This window comes from Varanus komodoensis, unplaced genomic scaffold, assembly GCF_004798865.1.
Source record: "Varanus komodoensis strain SLA01 unplaced genomic scaffold, ASM479886v1 scaffold38, whole genome shotgun sequence".
Taxonomy (NCBI): Eukaryota; Metazoa; Chordata; class Lepidosauria; order Squamata; family Varanidae; genus Varanus; species Varanus komodoensis.
In genome coordinates this window covers 1,707,035-1,732,041 of record NW_025335909.1, presented here as the reverse complement: position 1 = coordinate 1,732,041, position 25,007 = coordinate 1,707,035, and the positions used below count along the sequence as shown (strand labels likewise).

The 25,007-nt window shown below is 49.7% G+C and overlaps 1 protein-coding gene across 12 annotated transcripts in view; it reads left to right on the top strand.

The window, feature by feature from the left end:
* The window catches only part of ARVCF (ARVCF delta catenin family member), a 195,269-nt gene that overhangs the window by 139,823 nt on the left and 30,439 nt on the right, over nt 1-25,007 (top strand). For 10 of the 12 annotated variants that reach the window (XR_006415718.1, XR_006415719.1, XM_044440633.1 and 7 more), the window contains 4 exons: nt 5,544-5,661; nt 6,087-6,258; nt 12,321-12,338; nt 17,534-17,605. Coding sequence is in view for 10 of the 12 variants with exons in the window: in XM_044440633.1 (XP_044296568.1) it covers nt 5,544-5,661; nt 6,087-6,258; nt 12,321-12,338; nt 17,534-17,605 (380 nt within the window). In the remaining 2 variants the exon portion in view is untranslated. The remainder of the gene's footprint in view (nt 1-5,543; nt 5,662-6,086; nt 6,259-12,320; nt 12,339-17,533; nt 17,606-25,007) is intronic. The other 2 variants (XM_044440626.1, XM_044440628.1) reach the window with 1 other exon arrangement.

The window sequence follows — 25,007 nt, the reverse complement described above, 5'->3', positions numbered from 1 at the left end:
AAGCTTGCATGATACAAAATCTCACATTGGCGGTTTTGCAAATGGCAATCCATTTATCTGGGCGTGTTCCTGGGGGTTTTGTTTTTTCAGATCCTGTTGTCCTCGTGTCCTCTTTCTTTGCTAATCTTAAACAAATCTTGCTGCATAATCCAAGGTGACACAGGATTGCAGTGTCCTGGAAGAGAAGCAGAAGTTCTCCAGTCAACTGGACCTCTAAAGCTTTTTGTTTGGTTCTCAAGTATTTTTTATACTAAGAGTTTAAAAACAGCCCCTGGGCCAGCCCAACTGTTAACATTACACTAGGAAAGTAAGAGAACAAATTCCAGGGATGCCTGTCTTAGCTATGCAAATATTGTAGATATATTTGTACAGTGGAATAGCTAGTGTGCTCCATTGCACAAGTGTGTGCATGCACGATAGGAACAGCATCTGCTTCCCATGTGGTTGGTTTCACATGCAACCCTGGCGGTTCCAGCCGGAAAGATCAGGTAGGAGGCGATGGGTAGAACTGTTGCCAGTCAGTGCCAGCAATACTAGATTAGATGGACCAGTGATCTGGCCTGCTCTAAGGCTGCTCCCTGTGCTCTTGAGAGAGGGGGCGGGCGGTTGAGGCGAGACTGAGGGAACTGGATCTCTCCAGCCTGGAGAAGAGGAGACTCAGAGGGGATCTGTTGGTGACATACAGGTATGGGAGGGGATGTCACACGGAGATGAGGAGAGACCTGTTCTCCCCTGCAGAGCAAGGCAGGACGTGCTCCAATGGAGGCAAGCTCATGGAACCAAGGTTCAATTTGGATGCCAGGAAGCACTTCCTGACAGTTGGGACCCCGAGGGTGTGGAATGGGCTTCCATGAGAGGTCATTGAGGCCCCATCAGTGCGGGTGTTCAAGGACAGGCTGGACGTCCACATGGTGGGCATGTCGTAAGCTGAGCCGGCTGGTGCCAGAGGTCAGACTAGATGGCCCGGCAAGCCCCTTCTGACTCGCTCTGTTTCTATGTTTCTTAGTTCAGTGGTAGCATGCATGCTCTGCTGGAAGAAAGGTCCTATGCTCTGGCAACAGGAAACATTATGTGAACTGATACAAAAACTGATCCACTCCCCCTTCTTTATACACAGACCACCTGTTTGGAGATGGCTGTGCGAACAGCCATCTTGTGTGGCTGCAAAATATGGGACATAAGTGCAAATTGTATGTGCATTTATCTGTCAGTAATTGGTTGGTTCCTGTTTTTGATTGCCTGGGATAGTAAAAAAATATAAAATGGTAGTGGGCCTTATTTCCTTCTTGACTCCAAATGTATCCATGTATTGTTTGGCTTCATCATCCAAATAAGCTCACAACATGCACTCGCGTGTGTATTATCATGTATATCCACGTTTTTTGTCTCCGTCAGTGGCCTCTTGAGGCTTGCACGGGAAATTGGCATCATCTCATGGCAGAGGGAATAAAGGAGGACTTCGGATGGCTTTGGATGGTCCCTTCTGGCTGAAACACTCCCCTGTTGGACAATAGGGAGATGTTGTCTCAGCAGGGAGCTAAAGCCAATGAGAGCCTGACATTTGCAACCAGGCGAATATGCTGGTCAGCTCTGACATTCATGGGGAAATTTACTAGGCTGTTAAAATGGTGTCACCTGAGTCCTGCTAGTGGCTTGTCTGTGTTCTCCCTTATCATCTGTTCAGGACATCAATACTAACATTTGTTAATCCAAGAAAATAAAAAGAACACAGTCTTTGCTTTCCAGAGCGTTAATATCTGCAAAACGGACACTGTTAGAAGTGCAGGAGCCTAAACGATTTACTTAATGCTCCATTCTGAAATTGGTGAGGCGAGAAATGTATTTGGGAAGTAATCTGATCATTTCCCTATTAAAATTCTGCCAGGTGTCCTTTAAAGGAAGGGTGCCTCAGAATGAAGGAAAACTAACATGGATGATAGAAGGATTTTACAAAAATAAAAACAGAACAAAATCTAACATAATATGCTTCTCCAGAGGTTCATTGCATTGCAGTTGTGTTAGCCTTTGAGCTTTAAATAAAAATGCCGCATTTTTATTAAAAGCTGATGGAAGGAGGAGCTCCAACCATTAATATGGCGAAGGCTTCAAAGTGCCTTCCCTGTATTTGGATTCTGAATTTCCAGGTTGCAAAGGCCCAGCTTTTCTCATGTATTGCTTAGCCGTATTGGTCCTCTTTGCACCCACCACCCATTTAAACAATATTAGGTCATACTGCATGGGGGAAAAGAAAAAACGGGCATAAAAGGCAACGTCAAGTTGCCCAGCTTGTGGATCAGTATATTGGCTTGAAGGAATAGTTGGGATCCTGACCAAAGAGTGCTAATGCAAGGGCTGTGTTTATAGACTTCACTCACCCGGACAGGAGTGAAGTCTATAAACTTATGTGCCACATAAAGAAAATGCTGAAAGGAGAAAGGGGTTTTCCTTGTGCTCTCATAACTCTGGACCCTGGCAGTGGTTCAGCAGAGTCAAAGCTCAGAGGGCTGCAGCCCACACACTTTTGTTTCGTGGGGAGCCTTGGGTCATCTGCCTCTCCACCCCTGCAAATTGCCTGTTCCCCCTGAGCTTAGCTGCAATCCTCCAAGTAGCTTGGGAGAAAGATTTTCTCAGCAAAAGTCCCCTGCTGCAGAGCAAAGCCTTTGGGAGGGGCTCCGTCTTGAATTGGCAATTAGGACCCATCAGCTTTGCAAAGTATTGGAGGTGAAGCCTGTTGGAACCAATTTATTGCTACAGACCTGCACAGCTGCATGCGGTTTTCAACTCTCCTTGGAGGTGTGTCTATGGGGGTTGCCACTACTGGAATCTGGGCTTCCCAATGAGGAGAACTGGCTGGGGATTCAGGACATAGGGAAAGGAAGAATCTCTTCATCCGGCACAGCGTGAACCTATGGAATTCTGTGTCAAGGTTCAAAGTTAGCTGTGAACGGAGAGGGTTCAATGGTAGTCCACTGGCTGCTGCTCATAATGGCTGCTTCTGCATTTGGAGACAGCGAATGCTAGTTCATGCAGAACAACAGCCAAAGAAGGCTATTGTCCTAGTGCTGTTCCTGGGACCTTTCCAGGTGCTGTAATGCAAGCAGGGATCTCTGTGCTCAAATCAGATGATAATCCTTGCCTCAAATACAGGGCTAACTGGATGGCTCCCCGAGGTGTATTTTGGCTTGGGCTTTGACAGGATAGAACCCCTGGGAGTTGCAGTCCCTGGACAGCATCAGGGTCAGGAAGGCAGGGAAGGCAGAGCACATGTTCTGCACCCCAGGTTCAGTCCCCAGCAGATCCAGGTAAGGCTAGGGAGGAGTCCTCCCTGAACACCTGGACAACTTCTGCCAGTCAGTGCTGGGCTCTTTAGACTAATGATCCAATACAGCACAATGCTCCTTCCAGCAGAGGTCACTGTTTCCAGTGCTGGTGGGGCCACTTATTCACTCTGGGCTTTAGCCTGAACTATTAAGGAGCTGTCCATGGTTCTGAATGCCAAATCCTCAAATAGGAAGCTGCCAGTTGAGGCTGTGGCACCCCACTCCAGTTCTAACTCAATGGTTCTGAATCATTTGGATTTGGTGGTCAGCACCATGGATAGTTCCTTTGAAATTCCATCTGGGACTCGGAGCTTCAGCCCCAAGTGGCAGTGACCTCTGCTCTTAAGAAGAGCCCATTCCAAATATGTGTGCTAGCCCTTACTCCACACAGCCATCATCCTCCTGTCACGATCCTCAATCCGTACATGTCTTCACCCATTATTATGTATTTTTGGAGGGATTATGTCCCCAGAAAGGTCAGAATTCTACAGCCCCTGCTGTGTGCAGATGATGGCATTTGTCCACAGAAGAGCAGGTGCTCAGAGAGAGTCTGCAGTTAATGCGTAGGATTTCAGAAGCCTGAAGTTAGGCTGGCTATGGATAATGGGAGTTGTAGACTTCTTTACCTGAAGGACACCTGATTGGAGAGGAGTGCTCTAGAATAGCACCACTGGTCTTTCCGGAATTTTCCATTAGCTAGGGAGAGGCTTTTTCTACATGATGTGACTTTCTGCATGCCGTGCCGAAAGATTAAACAGAAATATAAAGCAGCACTGTGGTTTATTTCCTTTGATGTATATATCTAGAAGACATTTCCATCCCAGTTTGTGTGCTGAAATGAGAGAGCCCCCTGTAGAAATGCAGAAATAAAAATAGAAAAAGCTGGAGGGGAGGGTTTTCCCAGCTACACAAACTCCTCGGCAGCATCTGAAAGCCGCACAGGTGTTGTTGCTCAGATTGGCATGTCAATTCCAAGGAAACGTCTTTGCTTCATTATCCATCAGGACCTGACCTCCAAACAGAAAGGCGTGCGACTCCCAGTGAAGTTAGCCACATTGCATTTGTATCAGGTGTCTTTGCAGGGGTTTACCTGGTGCGTGCAGATAGATGTTTGCCAAGCAAAAAGAGGACGGGCTAAATGCCCCATCCATTTCGCTCCATGGGCTACCTTCACAGATCAGATTCTCGCTCCCTGTTATTGACACAAATGTGTGATTCGTGCTAAAGCCAAGGCATTTCCTAGCAGAGATGCACAGGATAACCCTGTAAAGATGCAAGGATACAATTTCAGCCTGGAGCCTCCACGGTCCTCCTCCAGGCATTCCTGCCAAAAGAACTTAAGCCACCTGGTAGTGGCATAAGCTTCCGAGAGAGGCTCACCAGGTACCTGTATTGTATTTTGCTTTTTTCTGGTACTAGGGGAAGGCCTCCTTATTTCCCATGCATTCAGGTCCTTTAGTCTCTGTTGTTTTAAATCCTGACTGTATTTTGTACTGCTTCTAACTCTGACTTTAACTTTGGCTTCTATTCTACACTGCGGTTTTACATCCATAATTCTGTATTTTATGTTGGGTTTTGAGTGGTGTGACCCACCCAGAGAATTGCAGCTATTGGGTGGCACAGACATGACATGTATACATACATATTTAACCAGGAATAAGTGATACTTTGTCCAGTGGTGCTTCCTCCCTGCTTCCCCAAGTGAATACAATTAGATATGCAGAATAAACTGCAAGCACCACAGAGAGCCAGTATGTGTAGTGGTTAAGAGCTCGGGCCTGGGATTCAGGCCACCTGGGTCCTAGTTCCTGTTCAGCCAGGAAGCCAGCTGGATGACTATCCACTGCATTTTCCATGTCTGCTTTGCCTTACATTTTCTGTCATGTATTTTTGTATCTTTCCCTGGCTGGTGATTTCTTACTTTGCTTTTATGCTTCTAAAAGTTTTGCCAGTGTGTTGCATTTTAGGCTTTTAAGACTTGTGAACCACCCAGGGAGCAGTGGAAGAAGCTCAGTATTATACTGATTGAACAGGTAGGGAAGAGACTTGCTTTTCTCAAGAGCTTTCAGGCAGCACTGTCCTCTATGGGCACGCAAAATAATCTCGCGTGTGCATTGCTTGTTTCAGGATGGCGGATTTGCCGTTACGGCAAAGGGCGCAACGGCAAAGCTCTCTTTGCGTGCTGTACAAGTTATGAGAATGTTCCTTCCCCTTCCTTCCCAGGAATGTCAGTTCAGATGGAGCCGAAGCCCGCAGGAGGCTCCGTGAGTGTGATGGCTTGGTGGATGCTCTCCTTCACGCACTGCAGTCTGCGGTGGGCAAGAAAGACACCGACAACAAGGTGAACGTTCATTGTTTGATGTTTGGCCATTTGTGGGGGGGGGGAGACACGGGGTGCACTCAAGGTGACTGATCATCTAATCTCAGGATGGGGTGCGGGAGGGTGAGACTTACCTGGAAATGTTTCATTGGCGTGAAAAACTGTAGTATTGGCAGGTGTTTAGGAGATTACCAGCCATATAAGAGCAGGGTTGTCAAAACTCTTTGGGAGGAGGGCTGAATGCAATTAAAGAGAGGCTTCAGGTACCACATTCCCACAGCTGCTGCACCAAAGCCAGAGGGGGGATGCGGTCCAGTTCCAAAGAGGCAGGGCCCCTTCGCCCCTTCGCCCCTTCTCTTGCTGCCGCATTAAACCGTTGCAAGTGGTGATGGCTGTTTGCTCGTCTGCTTCTTTCTTCTTTTGCCTTGGAAATGGCTTGGCCGCAGTCCGTGGAGAATTGCGTCTGCATCATGAGGAACCTCTCGTACCACGTCCACAAAGAAGTCCCAGGAGCTGACAAGTTCCAGGAACTCGAAGCCAACCAGCCTGGAGGGCTGGGAGGGATGCAGAAGAAGAAGAAAGACGACGCGGGCTGTTTTGGTGGGAAGAAGGCCAAAGGTGGGTAGGTGGCCGCAGGCACGCACTTCAGGAGATGCTCTTGCAAACGAGGGGGATTGTCCGGGGACCAGTTTTGCCCTAGATCCCAGCATGTCTCATCCCACATGGATGCTGCCCTTTTGAGTCCCCAGTCTGTTTGGCATTCCCAAGATCAAGTGCAGTGGTACCAGTGCCAGTGTGGTCAAATGATACAGGAGTCCCCCTGCAGCCCTCCCTGGTCGCACATTGCAATGAGGGCAATTGCTGCCTGCACCTACCATGAGCTGACAACTCTCTGGCGCAAAAATAGTTCGACCCCCGAGTTCAGCCATGGGCAATTTGTGACTGTCCAGATGTTTTGGCCATTGACACCTAGCAAGCCACACCATTGGCTTACATTGACCAGGGCAGATAGAATTGCAGGCCAGAGTGATGGGAGGGCCGCCCTCTGCCCATCCCTGATCTTGTGAGAAGCCACATTCTTCAGCTCTGGGGCCGATTTTGCAAAGTTGTCCTTGGAATGGCTTAGCACACGGATCTGAAATCTGAACCTTTGTAAAGCCCTGAATACATGAAGCTGCTGCGATTCTGGTGGCTGAAGCAAAATGAACCGCCCTTCACACTTTCACCCCCTAATTAGAACTCCCCTGTCCCTCCCACGGGAATGCCCTGTGGAACGGCCTTGTGTCATTCCATAGCATTGTTCCAGTACACATTCTAGGAATTTCAAATATGAGAGTTGGAAACACAGGGACCTGGGCATAGTAACTCTGAGCGCATCCGCTGGAAACACCCTCAAAATTCCCCCCCTGCAATATGAAACAGGGAGAGAGCTTTGCTTCCCATTTCGCCATATCTTCCCCCACAATAAATTGAAGTTGAACTTCCACAGAGTCAGAAACGCCTTCCATCCATAATCTCAAACCCTACTTTTCTGCATGCCACACGTCACTTTTTGTAGCAGGATGATGGGACTGTATCACCTGTTCGTAGTTATTTGCGGGGGAAAGATCATGGATAGATACGGAGCTGTGCTAATTTAATAATACGTGAAAATGTTTATCGTGATGGTGATGCTGATGCAGTTTGTGCTTTGGTTGTCTCGTTGTCACGTCTGTGGTGGAGACGCCCTTACAAAAACATTTGTGGGGAAATGGAGTCCCAGGAATAAAAGGAAATAGAGAGTCCTTGGGGAATTGATCTGTCAATAATTACTGGCTATGATCACCAAATGAAAACTCAACTTCAGAGGCAGTGTATCTTTAAATGCCAGGTGTTTGATAGGTGGGGGTTTCTTGGCTAAAGAAATACGGTTGCTTCCTTTTTGAAATCTATGTTCTAGCTCTCCTGACGGAGATGTAAAGCTTCCACTAAAATCTTATAACATGGAGTGTATGTCCAAAGGCCAGGAGGCAGGGTGCCTCCAGTTGTTGGCAAACAGTGTTATTTCTGCAGATAAGCTTGGTTGTTTTTGTATGGAAGAGATAGATTTAATAAGTTTAATGTTTGTCCTGCTCCTAAGGGCGGATAAAAGGCGATGGTAGCGTGAAAAGAAGCCTGACAAAGAATCCTATGATAGTTCATTAGTTCTGACCATTAAATGTCAGCCCCAACATCTTACAGCATTTTCAAAAGATTTTCAGGCCTCCGAAAGGTTTTTCTGAGCATCTAGGCGTCTCTTTGAGGGTTGGTCAAACATTTCAATTTCAGTTTCTCATTTCTTTAACCTCAAGTTCAATTCATCCCAAACATTTGAGGGGGGGGGAAATTTGCATGAAAACAGGTGTGCGTTTTTGTGTATATTTTCCCCAGTGCATGCATTTTTGTATATGTATCTTCACAAGCAATTTTCCTGCTGAAATGCATTCGTAAACATTACTTTTGTGAGGATATGCAAAGTCTGAAATGAGGTAAGTTCCCACTAAAATTCTCCCGCATCTGTATGCTGGGTTCTCCAAGCCTACCCTGTAGGATCAGCTCCTTCAGCTTGAACAGCACTCAAAGATCTGACCCCTGTGTCCCCCTCCCCCCGCCCCTTCCCCAACTGTAGCAAAAGCTGCACCGTTCATTCTGCTGGTTGTACATTTGGATTTATGGTCTTGGTTGCTTCCTTTATGGGTGGAACCTAATGGGATGGGATGTAAGTAGATCTTTTACTTGCTGCCAACACCCCTTGCAGACTCAAAGATGCGACAGGCACATATTGTTGGAATAAACAGCTGCAGAAACCGGAATGCTTAGCCCAGGATGCCAGTCCTTGGACAGATGTCTTTGTTCTGCATTGACAGAAGGGCTGTATTTATAGTTCAGACCCAGGCCTGTTGACTTCCAGAGCATGCTACATTCAGCAGGCCTGACTTCCAGGTCTCTAGGCGGGCACGCTCCATTCCAGTGCCCCCACTCCCCACCCCTGAACGCATGCACAGCAGCTAAAACAGTGAGCACAGGGCTGTAGAAATTGAACACAAAGCAGAAGCTTTGTTTACACCACACAAACCCAAAGTGTTTAAAATTAAATGCGGTGATATAATATAATACAGAGGGAAAGACAACAAGATAAAATGCCAGCCTGAGGGGCTTGAATGCGACAGAAACAAACAGAAGCAGTTGCAAAAAGCAGCCAGAGCCCTTTTGAATTAAGCCAGCTAATCTGGAGCAACAGGTTGGAGCAGTGCGGGGGGGAGGGGCTGAGATCCTCGCCCTGCCCCCCCCCCTTAATGATCTCAAGTCGATAGTGCCCTCTTGCGCTGACCCTCCGGCACACGCTTGCATCCTGGCTGTGGGAGTACATGCCCAGCAGGGCGGCCATCTTCTCCTCTCCTCAGTCAGGGGAGACCCCGGCTCGTAGGGGCAGCGTGTCCACTCCGGAGTTCAGGCTGAACTGCAAAGGAGAGATCCAAGGAGCTCTGCCTGTCCACCTCCCAGGCCCGACATTAGTTCAGCGTCATGAATCACTCCTGAAAAGCCCAGGCCAGGTCCTGCGGTGCACATAAAGCTCTGTTGACACGGATCCACACAGCCTCTGCTGGTGCTTCTTCCGGGGTTCCCACAGATGGTTAGTCGGCCACTGTGCAAATAGGAGGCTTCAGGACAGGCCGTTGGTCGGATTCAGCACCGTTCTTCCTCCGCAGTTGCGTTCTCTGAGCTCCATAAACTTTTTCCGGAAGAGCAGCCTTAATGGCTGACATTTCTTTGCAAACACATTCAGTCTGAATTTTAATCTAGTACATTAAAAGAAGCCCTGTTGCCACCACAGCATTTCTTTAAATTGTAAACGATGGCTGAGCGGCTTTTAATTGTCCATCACTTCTGACCTACCCTTTCAGGCACCAGGTGTGTTACAAATGTGTTCTACACAGAAAGGGGATTAGCTCTTCTCCTCCTCTTTTTCTCCTCCTCCGAGGTGGCTTATTTTTCTTTCATGTACATCCACGCAAATTCGTGCTTTTGACGTTCGTGGCACCTTAGAGAAATTTGGCTTCCAGATCAAATTAAGACATAATAGCCAGCCTGCGCAAGACGCCCCTAAGTAATCCTTCATTTTAATGCTGCTTATGTTCCCTTTTCAGTTAAACTCCGGAGCAGGGAGAGTGCCGGGGCCTCGAGTCTCCTGCCCTTGCAGGGATCGCACCAGGGGCCTTGACTTCCTAGCCATATTTCTCCTCTTGCCACTGGGCGTAACAAGGTGCGGGCAAGCAGGCTCTGGGTATCTTTAGCCTTCAGGCGTTTCAGCCTACCTGACTGGCACATCCTCTCCATCCTGCTTCCATGCGGAGAGGTAATTCAGATGGAGGGCGATCATGCTGGCCTGCTTGGATTCAAGAGCATCCGCGTGCAACGGGAGTGGGGAACCTTTCGTGCGCGGCCCCCGTCCGACCCAAGGGACTCCAGAGCTGGCCTGAGGATGGTTGGACACTCTCGTGGGTCATGCGCATCTCCTCCCTAAGCCCGTCCTCTCCCAAAGGCTCCCGGGTGCTTGGAGGGAAGGCAGGGGAGCAGATGCCCACCGTCCCCCAAGCCTCTGCCTCTGCCCTGCTAAGCAAAGTCCTCATCACAGGTAAGCCTCTCGTGCACGGAGACTCAAGCAGGACCGGATGGCCTCACCCTGCCGCATCACACACCCCGCCAGCCTCACTCGCAGCGCCCGCGTGCTCAGCAGGGACGGGTGCCGAGGCATTTCCGCGCACACGAGCGGTTGCTCGCTCACAGGTGTCCTGTGGACGCTGCCACCTGCACTTGTGCCCAGGCGCTTGGATAGCAGCTGGGCCCGCACTGGTGTGGGGCAGTGGGGTGGGGGGGATGTGGCGGGCAGGGTGAGCGAGCGCAGCCTGGCTCCTGCCTCCGTGTGTGGCAGGAATTTCTGCCTGGAGCTGGCTTAGGACTAGCATGGCCCAGACGTCGGTGCAGCGCTTCTGCGCCTGCTCTTGGATAGGCTAAGCTTGTCCAGATTAAACCAGCGGCATGTTCTGTGTCCAGTTCAATTCGGTTTGGATAGCTGCATTTGCCGTGTGGGAAAGGAACTGGGGTGTTGAACGGCAGCACATTTGCATCTGCGGTGCCTCCCAGGTCTCTTAGCTAGAGCCCCCATCCCCTCCAGCTAGCAGCAACCGCAGTGGCGAGGGCCGATGGGAACTGTTCTCCGACTCACAGGCGGGGCTCTAGGCTGGGAAAGGCTCTGTTAAAAGCCTAACATTTACCTTGGGTGTTTTTCCAGCAAGTAATTTTCACGATTACCGTGCAGTCTTTGAATCTGGACAAAAGCAGCTTTCCATACATTGACCACAGCCAGTTACAAACCTTTCTTCAAAGCTTTCTGGTCCACAAGGAGCTTGACTCAATGGGGGACAGGAAGGAATGCCCCCAAGGCTTGCAGTAGAGTGAAGAGGACACAAGCACCCGTAATCCAATATCTTGGAATCTTTGCACACCTGCTGGACAAGTGTTGCTCGAAAGAGACAATAGAGTGTGAGAGTCACATTGTCCATCTAGTCCAGGCTGATCTCTCTGGAATGACACACACTTCTAGCCTAATCTGTTCCGAGCAGGCCGGGTGTCTTCCTCGCATCCAGGATGTAATGCAATACAAACATGTCTGCATTGAGCCCGGCGTATTTCTGCCCCCCGCCCCAGGTCTTTGTAAGCAGCTGCTCCTCTCCTGGTTGAACCTTGAGCGAGTGCAATTCTATCCCCCGGGTGAGCACGTGTCATTCCCATAAAGTTCCAGGGGTGCATTTTTAAATGTGTCAAAGAACGAAGGAGAAGCAGGCAGAAAGCACAGGGCTCCTGAAGCAATAACACACATCTCCGTTCACACTGCCACTGGGGACTCACAAGATAGTGTGCCCCTTTGCCCAGTGATATTCCTGTGCATCCGAATAAACAAACAAACCTAGAAGGGCAATGGGAAAGCTAGTCCAGCATAGTTTCCCCTGGAATTCTGGAGTGTTTAAAAGGGTGAAGGGACTTTTTAAACCTCAAGTGTATATGCAATTAGATAAGGCTCTACCTAATGTGGTGCAGGCTCAACCCACCTTCCACCTCCGGGAGAACTAAGCCGAAATATCCTAGATCAGAGTATTATGAGTCTTGATCTTTTCATTCCATAAAAGCAGTGATGTCCAGCAAAAGGTATCCCTCTTCCAAATACGTCTCTTGGGCAACTCCAGTGAATTGAACAGAAGCAGCACGCAGAGACAAACCCGGTGGTCTGTTTGCCACAAGGGAAGGCTGACTGTAGAGGCTGTTTGGCTCACAACAATTGTTCACTTTGTTTCAATTCCCAGTGGTGTAGACGCTGTCCTGCCTCTCACCGCATCCCCCAAGTCCCCTTTGGTGTGTTGCTGCCAGATGAAACAGTGTGTCAAACTACAGGGATGTAGTCTTTGGGGGGCTGAAGAGGGGAACCCCAAGGTCATCCATCTCCCCTCACTCCCGGCAACATATTCAGAGCTGCTGTTTGCCTATAACACTCTCTGATTTTTAATTCTGTTTCTGGTGTGATTATTCATCTGTTTTTCCTTCCTCTGAAAACCCTTTTATTGGTTTTTGTTCTTTTTTCCTTTGCCTGCTTTTCTGGTTATTAGAAGAGTGGTTCAATCAAGGTGAGTCTTTCTCAACTTTTTCTTTGTCCACATTTATGTTCTGCCATCGCTACAGTTTCCTCCTCTTTGGGGTGGGAAGAGAGGTTGGCTCCCTGATTCCGCCCTTCTCCAAATCTCGGGCTGCATTGATTCGGTCAAGCGCTGCCCTGCTTGTTCAAAGCCAAGGAATGCAAAGAGGCTGTACTGAGCTTTGGCTGGGATTGCGTTCCTTGTAGAGTACAGAGGGGCATAGCTGCCTTACACAGAATCCATCCCCTGGTCTCTGTAGCCCAATCTGGCCAGCAGTGGCTTTCCAGGAATTCAGGCAGCGTTGTCACACCTGTACGTGGGGAGGCGACGAACCAAACCTTCACGAAACCTTTTGCATGTGAAGCATGAGACCGAGCACTGAGATGCGGCCCCTTCCTAGCTCAGAGCAGGGAGTGCAAGAAAGGTGCATTAGGTGAACTGGTCTGCAAATTCCCCGGAAATGCCGTGCCGCATCGTCTTGGGCCTCTGGAGTAACTTTGCTCGTCCATCGCTTCTCCATGTCATCCGCCTGTGTCGCTGACTCAAGGACGCTTCCGTTCTCCAACCCGGGACACCTGTGGGACCAGGCAGTACTCCAGACGTGCGACAAGAGGAAGGGCTGTCTGCTTGCACTTCTCCTTTCCACGCTCACAGGCCGTGCTCATCCCTTTATGGTGGCGAGAGCATGCTTCGGCCAGCTTCGTTGGCAAGGGGCCGGTTAGATGTTTGCGAATGTGGACTCCAAACACGGGTTGTGCATTGTTCATTTTGCTTCTAACATTTCAATCCTACTCCAGCCTGAGGAGCTCAGAGTGTGGCGTATGGGGCTCTTTTTCCATGCCCCTTTGATCTTTACAACACCCTGTAGGGTTGGTTAGGCGGAGAGATCCAAGATAAACTTCCTGTCCAATCCAGGTGGCACAGGGATAGGGAATGACCATGGGGAATCGGCAGCGATGGTGGGAAGACCAGATCTTGTCCACCCTGGACTTAAGAAATGGACTCTTTATTCTTACTTTTATATTTGTAATTGAAGTGCTCCATCCCTCCCTGCTAATTTTTACTCACTTGTTGTCCAAGGAGAACAACAGTTCCTATGCTGAGAGGGGGATGCATTTAGCGGCCTCTTATTTGAGAAAAGGTGGAGTTAACAGCGCTTTTAATTTCACAGCTCGAGAGACTGCAAACCGTTTATTATACAAGAAACCTTCCTGTCATGCAGCCCTTCCCCTCCCCAAAGACTGTGCCACCCCGGTAGCTAAATCCCCCAAAGCAGGCCTTGTCAGTAGTCATCTTAAAAGCTGTCTTTCTCCCACCAAAGAGTTTGAGCTGCATTTCTTCTCTGGAAGTGCCTCCTTCCCCTTTGGGATGGGCGCCTGGGTGCTGACAGACATCGCTGAAGGTGCGGGAGGAGGAAGAAAGGGAGTAGGGAGATGAGAGCATTATCAAGACAGATCTGGCATTCTAGACATGCTGGCAGCTGTTGAGTGCCAGAGAGATTGTGCAACTGCCTTTGCGGTTCTCTGAGGTGGGAAGGGGAGGGAAACAACCTTGCGTTTCCCCGTGCATTTCTTGAGGAAGCCAAAATACCGGCTGCTGCTCTTTTGAGCTCAGCGGCTCCTTCCTTGAATTGGTGACGCGGGTGGGTCAGTTGAGACCTCCCAGGACACAGCCATGTGCCTGATTAGAGAGATGGAAGGCCTGTGCCTTCCCGCTTTCCCCAGTGAACCCCTCATGAGCCTTTTTCTGTCTAAATATGCATCACATTCTGCCCATAAATGATAATATGTGTCTTTATTTCACCATGTGCTGAGTCAGCCCTGCAATTTGATTTAGTGGATTTGGTGCTTGGGAATGCCAGAAGTTCTTTGGATTATGGGTGTGGGGAGCTTCTGCCTCTCCAGCTGCTTTCTTGCCTACAGCTCCCATGCTCCTCTGCCATTGACTATGCCAGGCCAAACTCATGGGAGCTGTAGGCTTAAACAGCTGGAGAGCCTCCAGTTGACCAGTCTTGCTTTAGAGGGTGATGTGCATTCACTTACTTCGAGGTGGGCAGCTTATATCCCTCCAGACCTTGTTGGGCTGCATCTCCCATCATCCTTAGCCAACATAGCCAGTGGGTGGGGGATGCCGGATGCTCCAGTCAACAACATCTAGAAGACTACATGTTTCCCACCCCTGACTTGCTTCAAGCTAGTCCTCCTGCCCTTGGTGCTCTCCTTTTCATTCTGCTTCTTCCCCAAAGCTTTGCTTTGACAGCGGTACCAACTGGATGGACCTTCCTTCCATGTGACCGTGCCTTGCACCAGTTCTGAGACAGTGTTGCTCTGGGAATCACAGGCGGGGGACCAAGCACAAAGATCTTGCTTTCAGGCCCAGCTTCTGTCTGGCCCCTCAATTGGACATGCTGAAATTTTGTTTTTCTTCAGCAAGCAGCAGAGCTTGTCCTGTTCAGCACCCCAAGCAAGTCCATCCAGGCTGACAATGTTTGCCGGAGAAGTGCTTGCAGTCAGTTGGCCCAGGTTTCCCAGCTTGAGTTCATGCAAATTTTCCTGAAGCAGCTCTGCTTGCGCCCACAGAGGAAAGTTGCACAGATTAGGGAATGGAGGGGAAATTGGGCAAACCTCACATTGCTCAGTGCGTGCAAGTTTCCCGTGCGCACAGAGCAAGTGGTGGTCACAAAGACGAACAGGCCCAAGCGAAGTGCGGAGAGAATCCTGACCATCTCGATGATTCCTCCTCCGCCCATCCCTAGTCTAGGTGGGCCCTGCAGGACTCTGTTTGCGTTCGTATTGTTTGCAGAGGTCCTGCTGCAGATGCTTCCCCTGAGGGCAAGCAGGGAGGATGCTGCATGCCCGGAAAGGGAGCAAGAGTAGTCTGAGAAGAGGCCGCAGGGCGCTGGATCCTCCAGCCGTTCCTTCTGTGCAAGAGGAACTGTGAGGCATTTCTCTGCATGCGGTGCCAGGCTCTGTGCAAAGAATGTGAAGTCGTATTGATTAGCGCTCGCTTTGTTTTGCATTAATGCCCCTTCCAGTGCCTTGCAGTCGGCCACATAGCCTGAAGTTCGTTTAACCAAATGTGGATTGCACTAGTGCGGAGGATGAAGCCATTTGTGCGGTATTGTCACAAGGAGTACCTGTCCTTGAGTCCCACCGGGAATGAAGGAGTTGCCAGAAGAGCGGAACCTGCTGGGGGTTGGGAGCACAGGAAGAGAACTCGGAGGCCGAGACTCTCTGTGCTCCCTTTAAACTCCACAATCCACTGTGTGGTTTTTTCATGTCATTTGACTGGGGAAAGTGCAGATTTCAAAAAAGAACGATAATGCATTTTTAAAAATCCCTCCTAAAACACACACTTCTCCCCTGTGGAGGAAAATGTGCACATTTCAAAGTGCCCTTTAAAAAAAATGCACATTTTTCAAATGTGAGCAGAAGTTCGGGATTTGCAAACATTTCTGAAGAATGTGCTGATCTGTTTGTGTTTGTGGTCATGGGTGTCAATTGGACATGTTTGCGTAATTTGCAAATGTAAACAACAGTCTTGTACATCTCTACTTAGGGGCTGCCGGGAAATATTAAGTACTCCATGGCTAAATGCAGTGTTTTCTCCCTTCCTCCTTCCCTCTCCCTCTCTCTTTCTCCCTCTCTGGTCATCTTGTTTCTGCCATGAAATCTTGTCATTTATTCCGTTCTAAGAAACTACAAGTTGGCGCATGCTGCTTAGCAAAGCAGTCGGACTTGGCTTCTATCCCAAAAAGTAATATTCTTTTGTGACGCTTTACATCTTGCCTTCATCTCTCTGTGTGGCTTGTTCCCCAGACGGGGTTTTGCTGTCTTGTTTGAGTGGGCTAAAATTAAAATTAGAAAGGTGGATTTGAGGAACCCTTGAGGAGTCCTCTCCTCTCCTCTAGCAAAGTTTTTGTCAGAAGAGACAACAGGATGGGTCAGATTTGGAGTTGCCTGGGGAACCAAGAAACTTGGACTCACCCTGTACCCAACGCTCCTACAAACCCAGAACGAATCTCATTAGATTATTCATCAGGTAACATTGACGGAAATCTGATGGAACATTGGAAACACTGAAATTTCACGAGCAGGCGGCCGATCTCATGGCATCTCCACGCATTTGTCTGTTTACAGCCAAATAATTTGGAGGGACCAAGCTATACTGAGAGGGCAAATTATTTTGGAGAAGCATGGGCGGGGGGAGGGGGGAATTAACTTTCTGCTCCCAGCACTCCCTCCACTCATAACACCAAGAGTTTTCCAGTCTACTTTTCAAAGAAGTTTGAAGTTTTATTCTGGGTGTAGTTTTCAACTAGAATTTTGAAAACTTTCAACCAGTGGACTGGAAGTTACAGCTCTCAGCCATTTTAAGACAGGTTTGTCATGCAAATATTGCCCTGCCTACTTCTGTTACTTCTGCTGTCCACACCCAATCAAATGTGTGTCTTTTACACTTATCCATCCCTGTTTTAAAGCTTTGCCCTTATAGCTAAAGAGTGTATTGATAGAAACACTGAAAGATGCCTTCAGCAGAGTCTTGGTCCACGCAGCCCGATAGTGTCGACACGGACTGGCAGCAAGGGCTTGCCGGGCTTCCGGGCACGTGTTTTCCAGCCCTACCTGGACATGCCAGAGATTGACCTGAGGACCTTCTACATGCAAGCATGAGCTCCGTCACTGTGCACACAGACTCACACGCTTTCTGTTCTGGCAGTGCGTCATCAAGTCATTGTGTGATGCACGCCTTCCCCTGCAGCATCTAGCTTGGGGAAAGCCAGTTATATTTTGTTTGCAAATTGTGCGTCACCTTGTTCCGATGGAAGAGAGCTGCTGTGTGGTTTGTTCACCCTTAATTGAGGTGTGTACCTTATTCGCTTTGGGGACAGGGAATAATGACCCTTTGTGCACCGACTTGATTTTCTGGCACCTCTGATAGAAATCTAGCTCCCCCATGAAGTGGTACATATAAGTATGTGTTTATTAAGAAAGCCATGTCAAGCCATCTAAAAGCTCATTTGCATGCCCAATATCCTCCTGCAAAGACTGGGCACATCCATACGATGTGTGTGTACATTTGAGGTTTAAATTCCATTTGCACTCATTTAGGCGACAGCGAGGACTGATTTAGGTTTGTCCATGCGCTGCATCCTTTTCTTACTCAATCTTCTGTGTCTTGCACAGGGAAGAAGAATGGAGATGTGGACAGAAACTTTGATACACTGGATTTGCCTAAGCGGTCTGAATCAGCAAAAGGTAATGCATCAGTGCTTGTAATTGCGTTTTTAAAAGATCAGCAAAGGGGAAGGCGTGCAGATTCCAAACAGGGTCTTGCAGAGGGAGTGAAAAATACACAGCATTTATCCCCAGATTTTATGCTTCCTTAAATTCACTCATGTGCTGCTTCTCTTCCCATGTATGTTGTTTTGTTTTCTGATTGAGTTGGCTAAAACGAAAGAGCTAATGAGGGCTCCGGTTGTATTTTGCAAACTATGTGCATTTTCCACACCATTTCCTATTACAGATCCAAGGATGATTAGCATATTTCCTAGCCTTTTGTGTGGGTCTTTCCTGCATGGCACAGTTTTCTGGCGTGATTTCATTCCAGGTGCCGTTTTCAGTCTATAGTTCACACCCTATTCTGCCACTCTCTGCCCCCCCCCCGTGCTCCATCAGCCATCATGGTCGATGTGTGCACGCTGCCTTGTTGAGCTACATGTGTCTGACAACTGTTGTTGATTTGTGCTTGTGAGAGCTGTTTTCTTTGAACGAAGAAGATTGTCAGTCCGCTTTACAGACATCTGCTGGCAAAATTTTGGCAAAAGGTTAATCTGTCAGTATAGGCACGAAGCTCCCCGAGGCCACTGTAATAGCACCTCTCAAGGTGTTCGGTCCCTACCCACTTTAAAACACCTTTTCTTACCGGCCCCTGTGAAATAGAGTTTTGTTTGTGCTGAAAACTGCAGATTCAAAGGAGTTATTCGGTGTGCTGGTGTGCAGGTCCTCCCACTCTCTTTTCTTCAGACATCTGGACAGGTTACGTCCTCTTTTCCACACCTCTCATGCCATCCATGTGGTGGGAACCATCTGGCAATTCTGAAATCCACACACTTGCCCACGAACTAAAGAGATCACCTCCCTTCCAGATTATTAGGTCTGACGGATAACACATTCAGGAAAGAACTTCGTAACAGAGCAAAACATCTTCCAGAGTGTATCTGAATACATGGTTGGAGCACACCCCTTCTCCTTAGACGCTCCTTTTCTTCTTCTCTGGTCCCATTGCTAAAGTAGCCGGTTTAAGTGGTTACGTGAGGTTCTAATAAGACTGCGGGAGTTTGGGATTACTCGGTGAGATCAGTGAAAGCAGCACAGTGGATCCTTAGTTGGCACAGGCCGGATCCACGACATGGCACTTTCATTGGTGCTGATGGGATCGGCTGTGACCAGGCAAGGCTTTTGTGATCAAGTGGATTCAGTCTGAGTTGCATAATGATTTGGGGTGTGTATTTGAAAGGGAAAAAACATTGATGCAGTACAGACTAAGCTCTTTCATATCAAAGCATACTTTGGGCTGATTATCCTTAAGCAAATGGAACTGAAGGAGCTGGTAAAAGTGCTTGTTTGAGACTGGAAATGGGCATTGCAGTGATTCTGTTTGAGTTTGCCCACCGTTTAAGATCTTTGAAGGGTGCTTTGCTCTGTATTCAGCCCTACTTCTGAAGCCTCTGTGAAAAGTCCCTTCCCTTCCCTTCCCTTCCGTCTATTCTTTCTAGTTAAATTGATGCCGAAGATGTATCCCCTGATGTTGACCTCGTGCTGCTATTCTTATTGATCTCAATGGATTGACTGATTGCCTTGATTCACTGCCCCTTTGCTGAATTTTTCCTCATCCGTCCTTCCATTTCTGATGTTTAAATGCAAGTGTATTTGCTTATGTAGGCAAGACAGCTCCAGGTACGTGTGCATGCACACCTGCACACACTATCACAAGATCATCTTGCCCCATCTGGCACTGAAAGCAGCAGAGTGTTGGCACCTGCCCGACCTCCCAAGTCAGGGAGGCCCACGGCAGTGCAGCACCCCACTGAAGTCTCTTCTCCAGCTGGATCATTGGTCCATGCCAACCCACCAGGAGAATGTCCTCTGATGACCTCAGCAACCAGGCAGGTTGGCAGTGCATTAACCGATAAAGCTCCACCTATTCTGGGGCCTCAGTATCCAAGGAATGGCCCTCCTCTTACTGGTTGAGATCATCACCCACTGTGAGATTGATTGATTGATTGATTGATTGATTGATTTTGGTGTGCATTCTGGGGTGGGATGAGGAGAAGTACATCATGGTGGAGGGTCTTCTGGGTTTTCAGATTTCAATCGGAGGAAGGAGACTTGTCCCAGCAGAGTGGGTGAATGTCTCCAAGGTCACGTCACTTTATCGCTGGAGAACTGAAGAACATCTGTGGCAACCCATCAATCGATATTCACGGGGCCACTCACTCTGTAACCATCAGAGTGTTCAGCTCCCCACTCAGCCATGAGGCGTTCTAGGAAACCCTCTGCCATTAACTTACGATAAGCATTTATAATGCTCCTTAGTTATACATCCAGGGCCCTTCACAAAATCATTCTGACGGAGGGGGAAGGCCCTGCCTGGAGGCATTAGCGGAGAAACATGTGAGGAAAGCACCGTGTGCGTCTTTTGCATGCAGCCTTCACGCCTAACCCCTTCCGTGTATGTCCTGTAACAATCACCCATCGTCCCCCATGGCACAAAACCAGTGAATGGGCTAGAGATGCAGAACCTCTTCTGAAATAAATCACACATAGCCAGAACCTCTGGAGATAGGGCTGGGTGTGGTGTAAACACTGTGTAAACCACCACAGAGAGAGGCAGAGAGTCCACAATCAGGCTTCTAATTACGGGCTTTCCATTGTTCAGTGGATTCCTGTTTTTGAACCACGGCTTGGCCATCACCTAGGCAACTCCGCCGTTCCCATTCCTTCCTCATGCCCTCTCTCCGCTCCTCGCCCTTCAAGTTAGTCAAGGATGGTTTCCCTTAAGTGATTAAGAAAAGAGTCAAATTTATGAGCACAGGTTAGCACTGTGGCTCCCAGCTTTGCCTGCCTACGAAACTGGTACTGCCCCGATGCTTTACTGCAAACTGAATACCGAATAAGGTCCATCCCATCATCAAACTCAGGTGGAAGGATCTGTGGAAGCCATTGATGCTTGAACGTCCTTCTTTTCAACCGTCTCTTTCTTGGTCATGATCTCCTGATAAAATCCTCATGTAACAGAGGAAGTAGCTAAGCTACTTTGATCTTCTCATCATGGTCACCTTGGAGAGCTGGAAGCAGTGTGCATCCTCCCCTCCCCCCCCCACAACCCCTGCAACTCTGGAAAGTCAAACTGTTCTCCATGGGACTGGATCACAATGGCCTTTTGTCTAATAGGCAGTGAGACGGGCTGTTCAAACAGTTCTGGGCTTAATGCGCCGTTTGTTCCCGGCATTGAGCTTGAAACAAACCACAAAATGAACTTTGTGACTTGGAAAAAGAGGCAGAGGAGGAAAGAGCTGGGCTGCTGCCTGACACTCTGAAAGCACACAGCACTCCGGGATATTTCAGGGGTGTTGTGTCTTGCATTCATGAGCAATCTCTTGGACCGTAGCAACTAGAAGGGTGAGCCCAGCTACTGCAGTCCCAGTTCCTCTGTGCTGTGGGCGATTTTGCCAAACGGGAGAGAAAGATGTGGAAGTTGCCACCACCTGTGCATGTGCTCAGCCTCCCCCTCCAGACGCCAGCCTCCCTGTTCCGGCCCCCACCCAGAGCTGCAGCTCCGATCCTGACTCTGACCTAGACAAGGAGAAGCCAGCTGGATGGCGTGGACCAGTAGGACTGAAGATGGAGGAGCTGGGTGCCTCCCAGCCAGGGGCTCCTTGAGGTACAGCCTCCCTCCCCAGACTGGGATCTCCAGAGGCTGAACCCGCGTGCACCAAGGAGATGGCTTCCTCCTCCCAGGGGCCCCAACCCCTGAGGCTGGATAGAACCTAATGGGGCAGAGGTGAAGGACTCCAGGCTGAGGGCAACTTTCCTTTCCCCCAAGAGGAGGCAGAGCTTTTATCATCTGGCCTGAGGAGAGTGACGCCTCAGACCAGCCCCAGCCTTCTCCAGGCCAAGATGCTCCTCCAGAGCTGTCCCAGGTTCTGCCTAGCATCATCATCTCTCGAGGCCATGACTGGGCACCTGGTGACCCTCCAGATGTTTTGGCCTGCCACTTCTCATCCTTCACCTCTGGCTCTGTGGACCGGGGCTGATGAGAGCTCTAGGCCAAAATATCTCGAGGGCCACAAGGTGTTTACTCCAACCTAAGAGCTTCCATTCATGTTCAGGGTGGGTCGCTCTTGAGTCAACATCTCTTTGGATCTTCCTACCGAACTGTCTCCCACCTTCCTCCACCCACGTCCACAGCTAGGCAGCCAAGCTTCTGGTGGAGAGTGTAGGCCCTTCAGGTGGGCGTCAGACCTGGTTCCTTCCTTTTCAAAAACTAGATGAAGGCCCTGGCAGTTCCGTAGGAAGGCTGCTTACTCATGCGTGTGCTGTGGATAAGTGACATCCTGTCTCGAGACACTGACCCACATAAAATAACACAATCCCCTCCGTGACAGGGTCTTGAAGGCTCCTGTCATGGCAGGAAGCGTGTGAGGAAGCAGCCGTCCTTTCTCCTCAGAGCAAGTGACAGATCTCTCACAGGGAGCGGGTGGCTGGAACTGGCGCATGCGAGCACAGGTCAGTGGCTGCCAGAGCTGAAACATCTGACAAATACCGTGGCCAGGGTCCTTGCGCGGAGAAGTGACTGCCGGTGGAATGAGGTGTCATCCAGAAAAAGTGTATTTAAGGCTCTGCAGGTTAATTTGTATATGGGGAAATGCCCTGATGGTTAATTCTAAGTCAGGGGAAGCTGGCACGGATAAATACACTTGGAGCACAAGGCATTTTCCGCCACCTGAATGTCACAAGGTGTTTTTGCGGGCTGGTGCCACTGTTAAGACGGGCCCACTTTGGAGATGGAGGCCCCACTTCTCTATGGGGGTGCAGAAAGAGATGTCCTCCCACAAAAGCCAGTGTGGAGTAGTGGGTAACAGCACTGGGCTGGGACTCGGGCGGGCCGGGTTCCAGTCCCTGGTCAGCCATGGAGCCGACTGGGTGACTATGGGCCAGCCTCAGACTCTCAGCCCAACCTCCCTCACAGGACTGTTGTTGTAGGGATAAGACTGAGAGCAGCCGGAGGAGAATGACGTGAGCTTTTGAGTTCTATATAAGAAAAAGGCAGGATAGAAATCAGATAAATAAAGTTTTAAAAAACTTCGGCTGCCTCTTCCGAAGACCTTAGTTTTGTCTCTGTGCTGCTCTGTAGCTGAAAGACTAGGTCGTTTAACCCACGGCACTGACAAGTCTGCCTGGATGCATATTTTGGAAGCCACCTTAGTGCGGCTGAGAGTTTGGCTTGTCCTCCTGGGAGTCTTTATTTTATTTTATTTTTTTTTAAAGTTCTCCCAGACTTTTCTGTGTCTTTCCCCAGGACCAGGCATGGCTGGGCAGTGCTGGGGCCATAATTCTCCCTCTCCCTCCAGGCAGGACAGGGCACAGCCCTTCTGTCTAAAAGCTTTATTACTCCAGTAAAGCCTGGCTTGGAAGCAGAAGTAGCGTGCACTCCAGGAATCGATATCAAAAGAGGCAAGCATGGTTAGAATACCAGCTATTAAGGACATGTGCCCTGGAAGCCGATTCCGGACTGAATGCCCTTGCAGACTCCTGCTGCCGCTTCAGGTGTGTTGCCTGGCCCTGGAGCCAATCGTTCGGCACGCCAGACACCTCTGAGCTGGTCCGCCTTCTTTAGCAGAAGCTGGGCCCTGGGATTAGTGATGGCGGAACAGCCCTTTTCCTCATGAGCAGGCGCCCTGGGTCTTCCCACTGTGTCAGAAGCTGAGTGATTCTCAGCTCCCATGCCCTGGCTTACCTCAGTGGGTCCCCTGGTGGGAGCATTCCAGCTGCAGATTCCAGCCGCTCCTGTCACCTGAGCCAGAGCCTGCCCCCACATCTGAGGAGGTTCCTTTGTAGGGGAAATGGGCCTGATCCCTACAGGCATGTGCCAAGGGCCTTCACCCCAGTAGGAGCCCACTGGTTTTCTCCTCTTCCTCCCCACCCCACCCCCCTGCATCTTGCTTGCTCTGCTGCTCCTTGCCCTGTCCAGTTAATGTGGAGCATGAGAAGGGAGAGCAGAGACACCCTTTGAATTCTACAGATTTCAACTTGCTCCCCTGCTCTTCACCGGTCAGTGGTAGCCACGATGAGGAAGAGGAGGAAGAGCCTGAGCTCATGGTGAGCATGGCAATCAGAAAAGAGGTTCATTGGTGGAGGGTGCCCTGCCCCAGGGCTCACAGAAACCCGGGGCCGGCTGACCTTTCCGCCAGCTCTTTGCAAGGAACGTTCGACTCAGCTGGTGCAAGCAGGTGGATCGTTCCGAGTGCGTCTCGCCACTTCCCCCCTCTCCCACCTCTGCCAGGTGTCTGTCATAGGAGGCTCTCCCGGCATGCACGCACTGGGGGGACGGTGCGTGTATGCATGTGTATAGCACATTAACATCCCCGGAGCATTTGGCATGCAATGTTGAGAATTCCCACCGGGGCCACGGAGTGTCTCATATTTCCATGGCTTTGCTAAGTACATTGCTCATCATAATCCCCTGTGGCAGTCATAATTTACAAAGGAGCTAACAATCGCTCATCTGTCTTGCCGGTGCCTTGTGCCGACGGAACTTTATTACCTTGGCTAAGAGATGTTTCCCTCGTGGATCTTTCATGTGGCAAACTTTTCCCCTCCCGCTCAGTACATTAAATTCTCACCTCTCCTCATCCATCACGAAGGAAGACTTGGTGCACCAGCTGGATGCGTCTCACTTGCCGCTGGAAGAAAGGAGCTGGCTTAGTGCTCTACCAGGTTGGGTGGTTGCAAAATTAGCTCGGAAATCAAACGCATGCGCTGTGCACGTAACCTTGGTGCTGCTCCACCTGCTTCTTTGCAGGGGTGAGAAATGGCAGGGAGCTGCTTCTGCCGTGGGGGATGAAATACAAGCCTGGCGGAAACCCTTCACAGTCCTTTGGACCATCATGCTTATGCTCTCATTGATTTAGCCTGTATAACTTACGTAGCTTAGAAAGCTGGCATGCAGAGCCCAGTGGCTCCAGTGTCGGTGTTGGAAATGAAAGGAGCTGTTCTTCTTGGCTCACTTGCCAGGACCAGGGTGCCGCCAATGAGGCCTGGGTGCCCTGGGAAAGGAGGTCTGTGGACACGGAGATGGTGGAGGAGGGAAAGCTTCTCTCGAGGCTGCCACCTCCAGTGTCCAAGCTGGGAACAGACAGAGTTTGGAAGTGCTGGGAGGGGGCCTGGGAAAGGAGCACAAGGGCCACCCCGCTCGAGGGCTTGCATAGGTTTTGGAGAGCGGTGCTTCTCCAGAGGCGCATAGACAGAGGGATGGGGGCCAGGGCTCCTCCAAAGGAGGACACAAGAAAGTAGTTTCTCGTTTGGGTTCAGAGAACCACTGCTCATGCTCAGGAACTCTTCCTCTGTTGGCTTTAGTTTGCTGGCTGTATGTTAG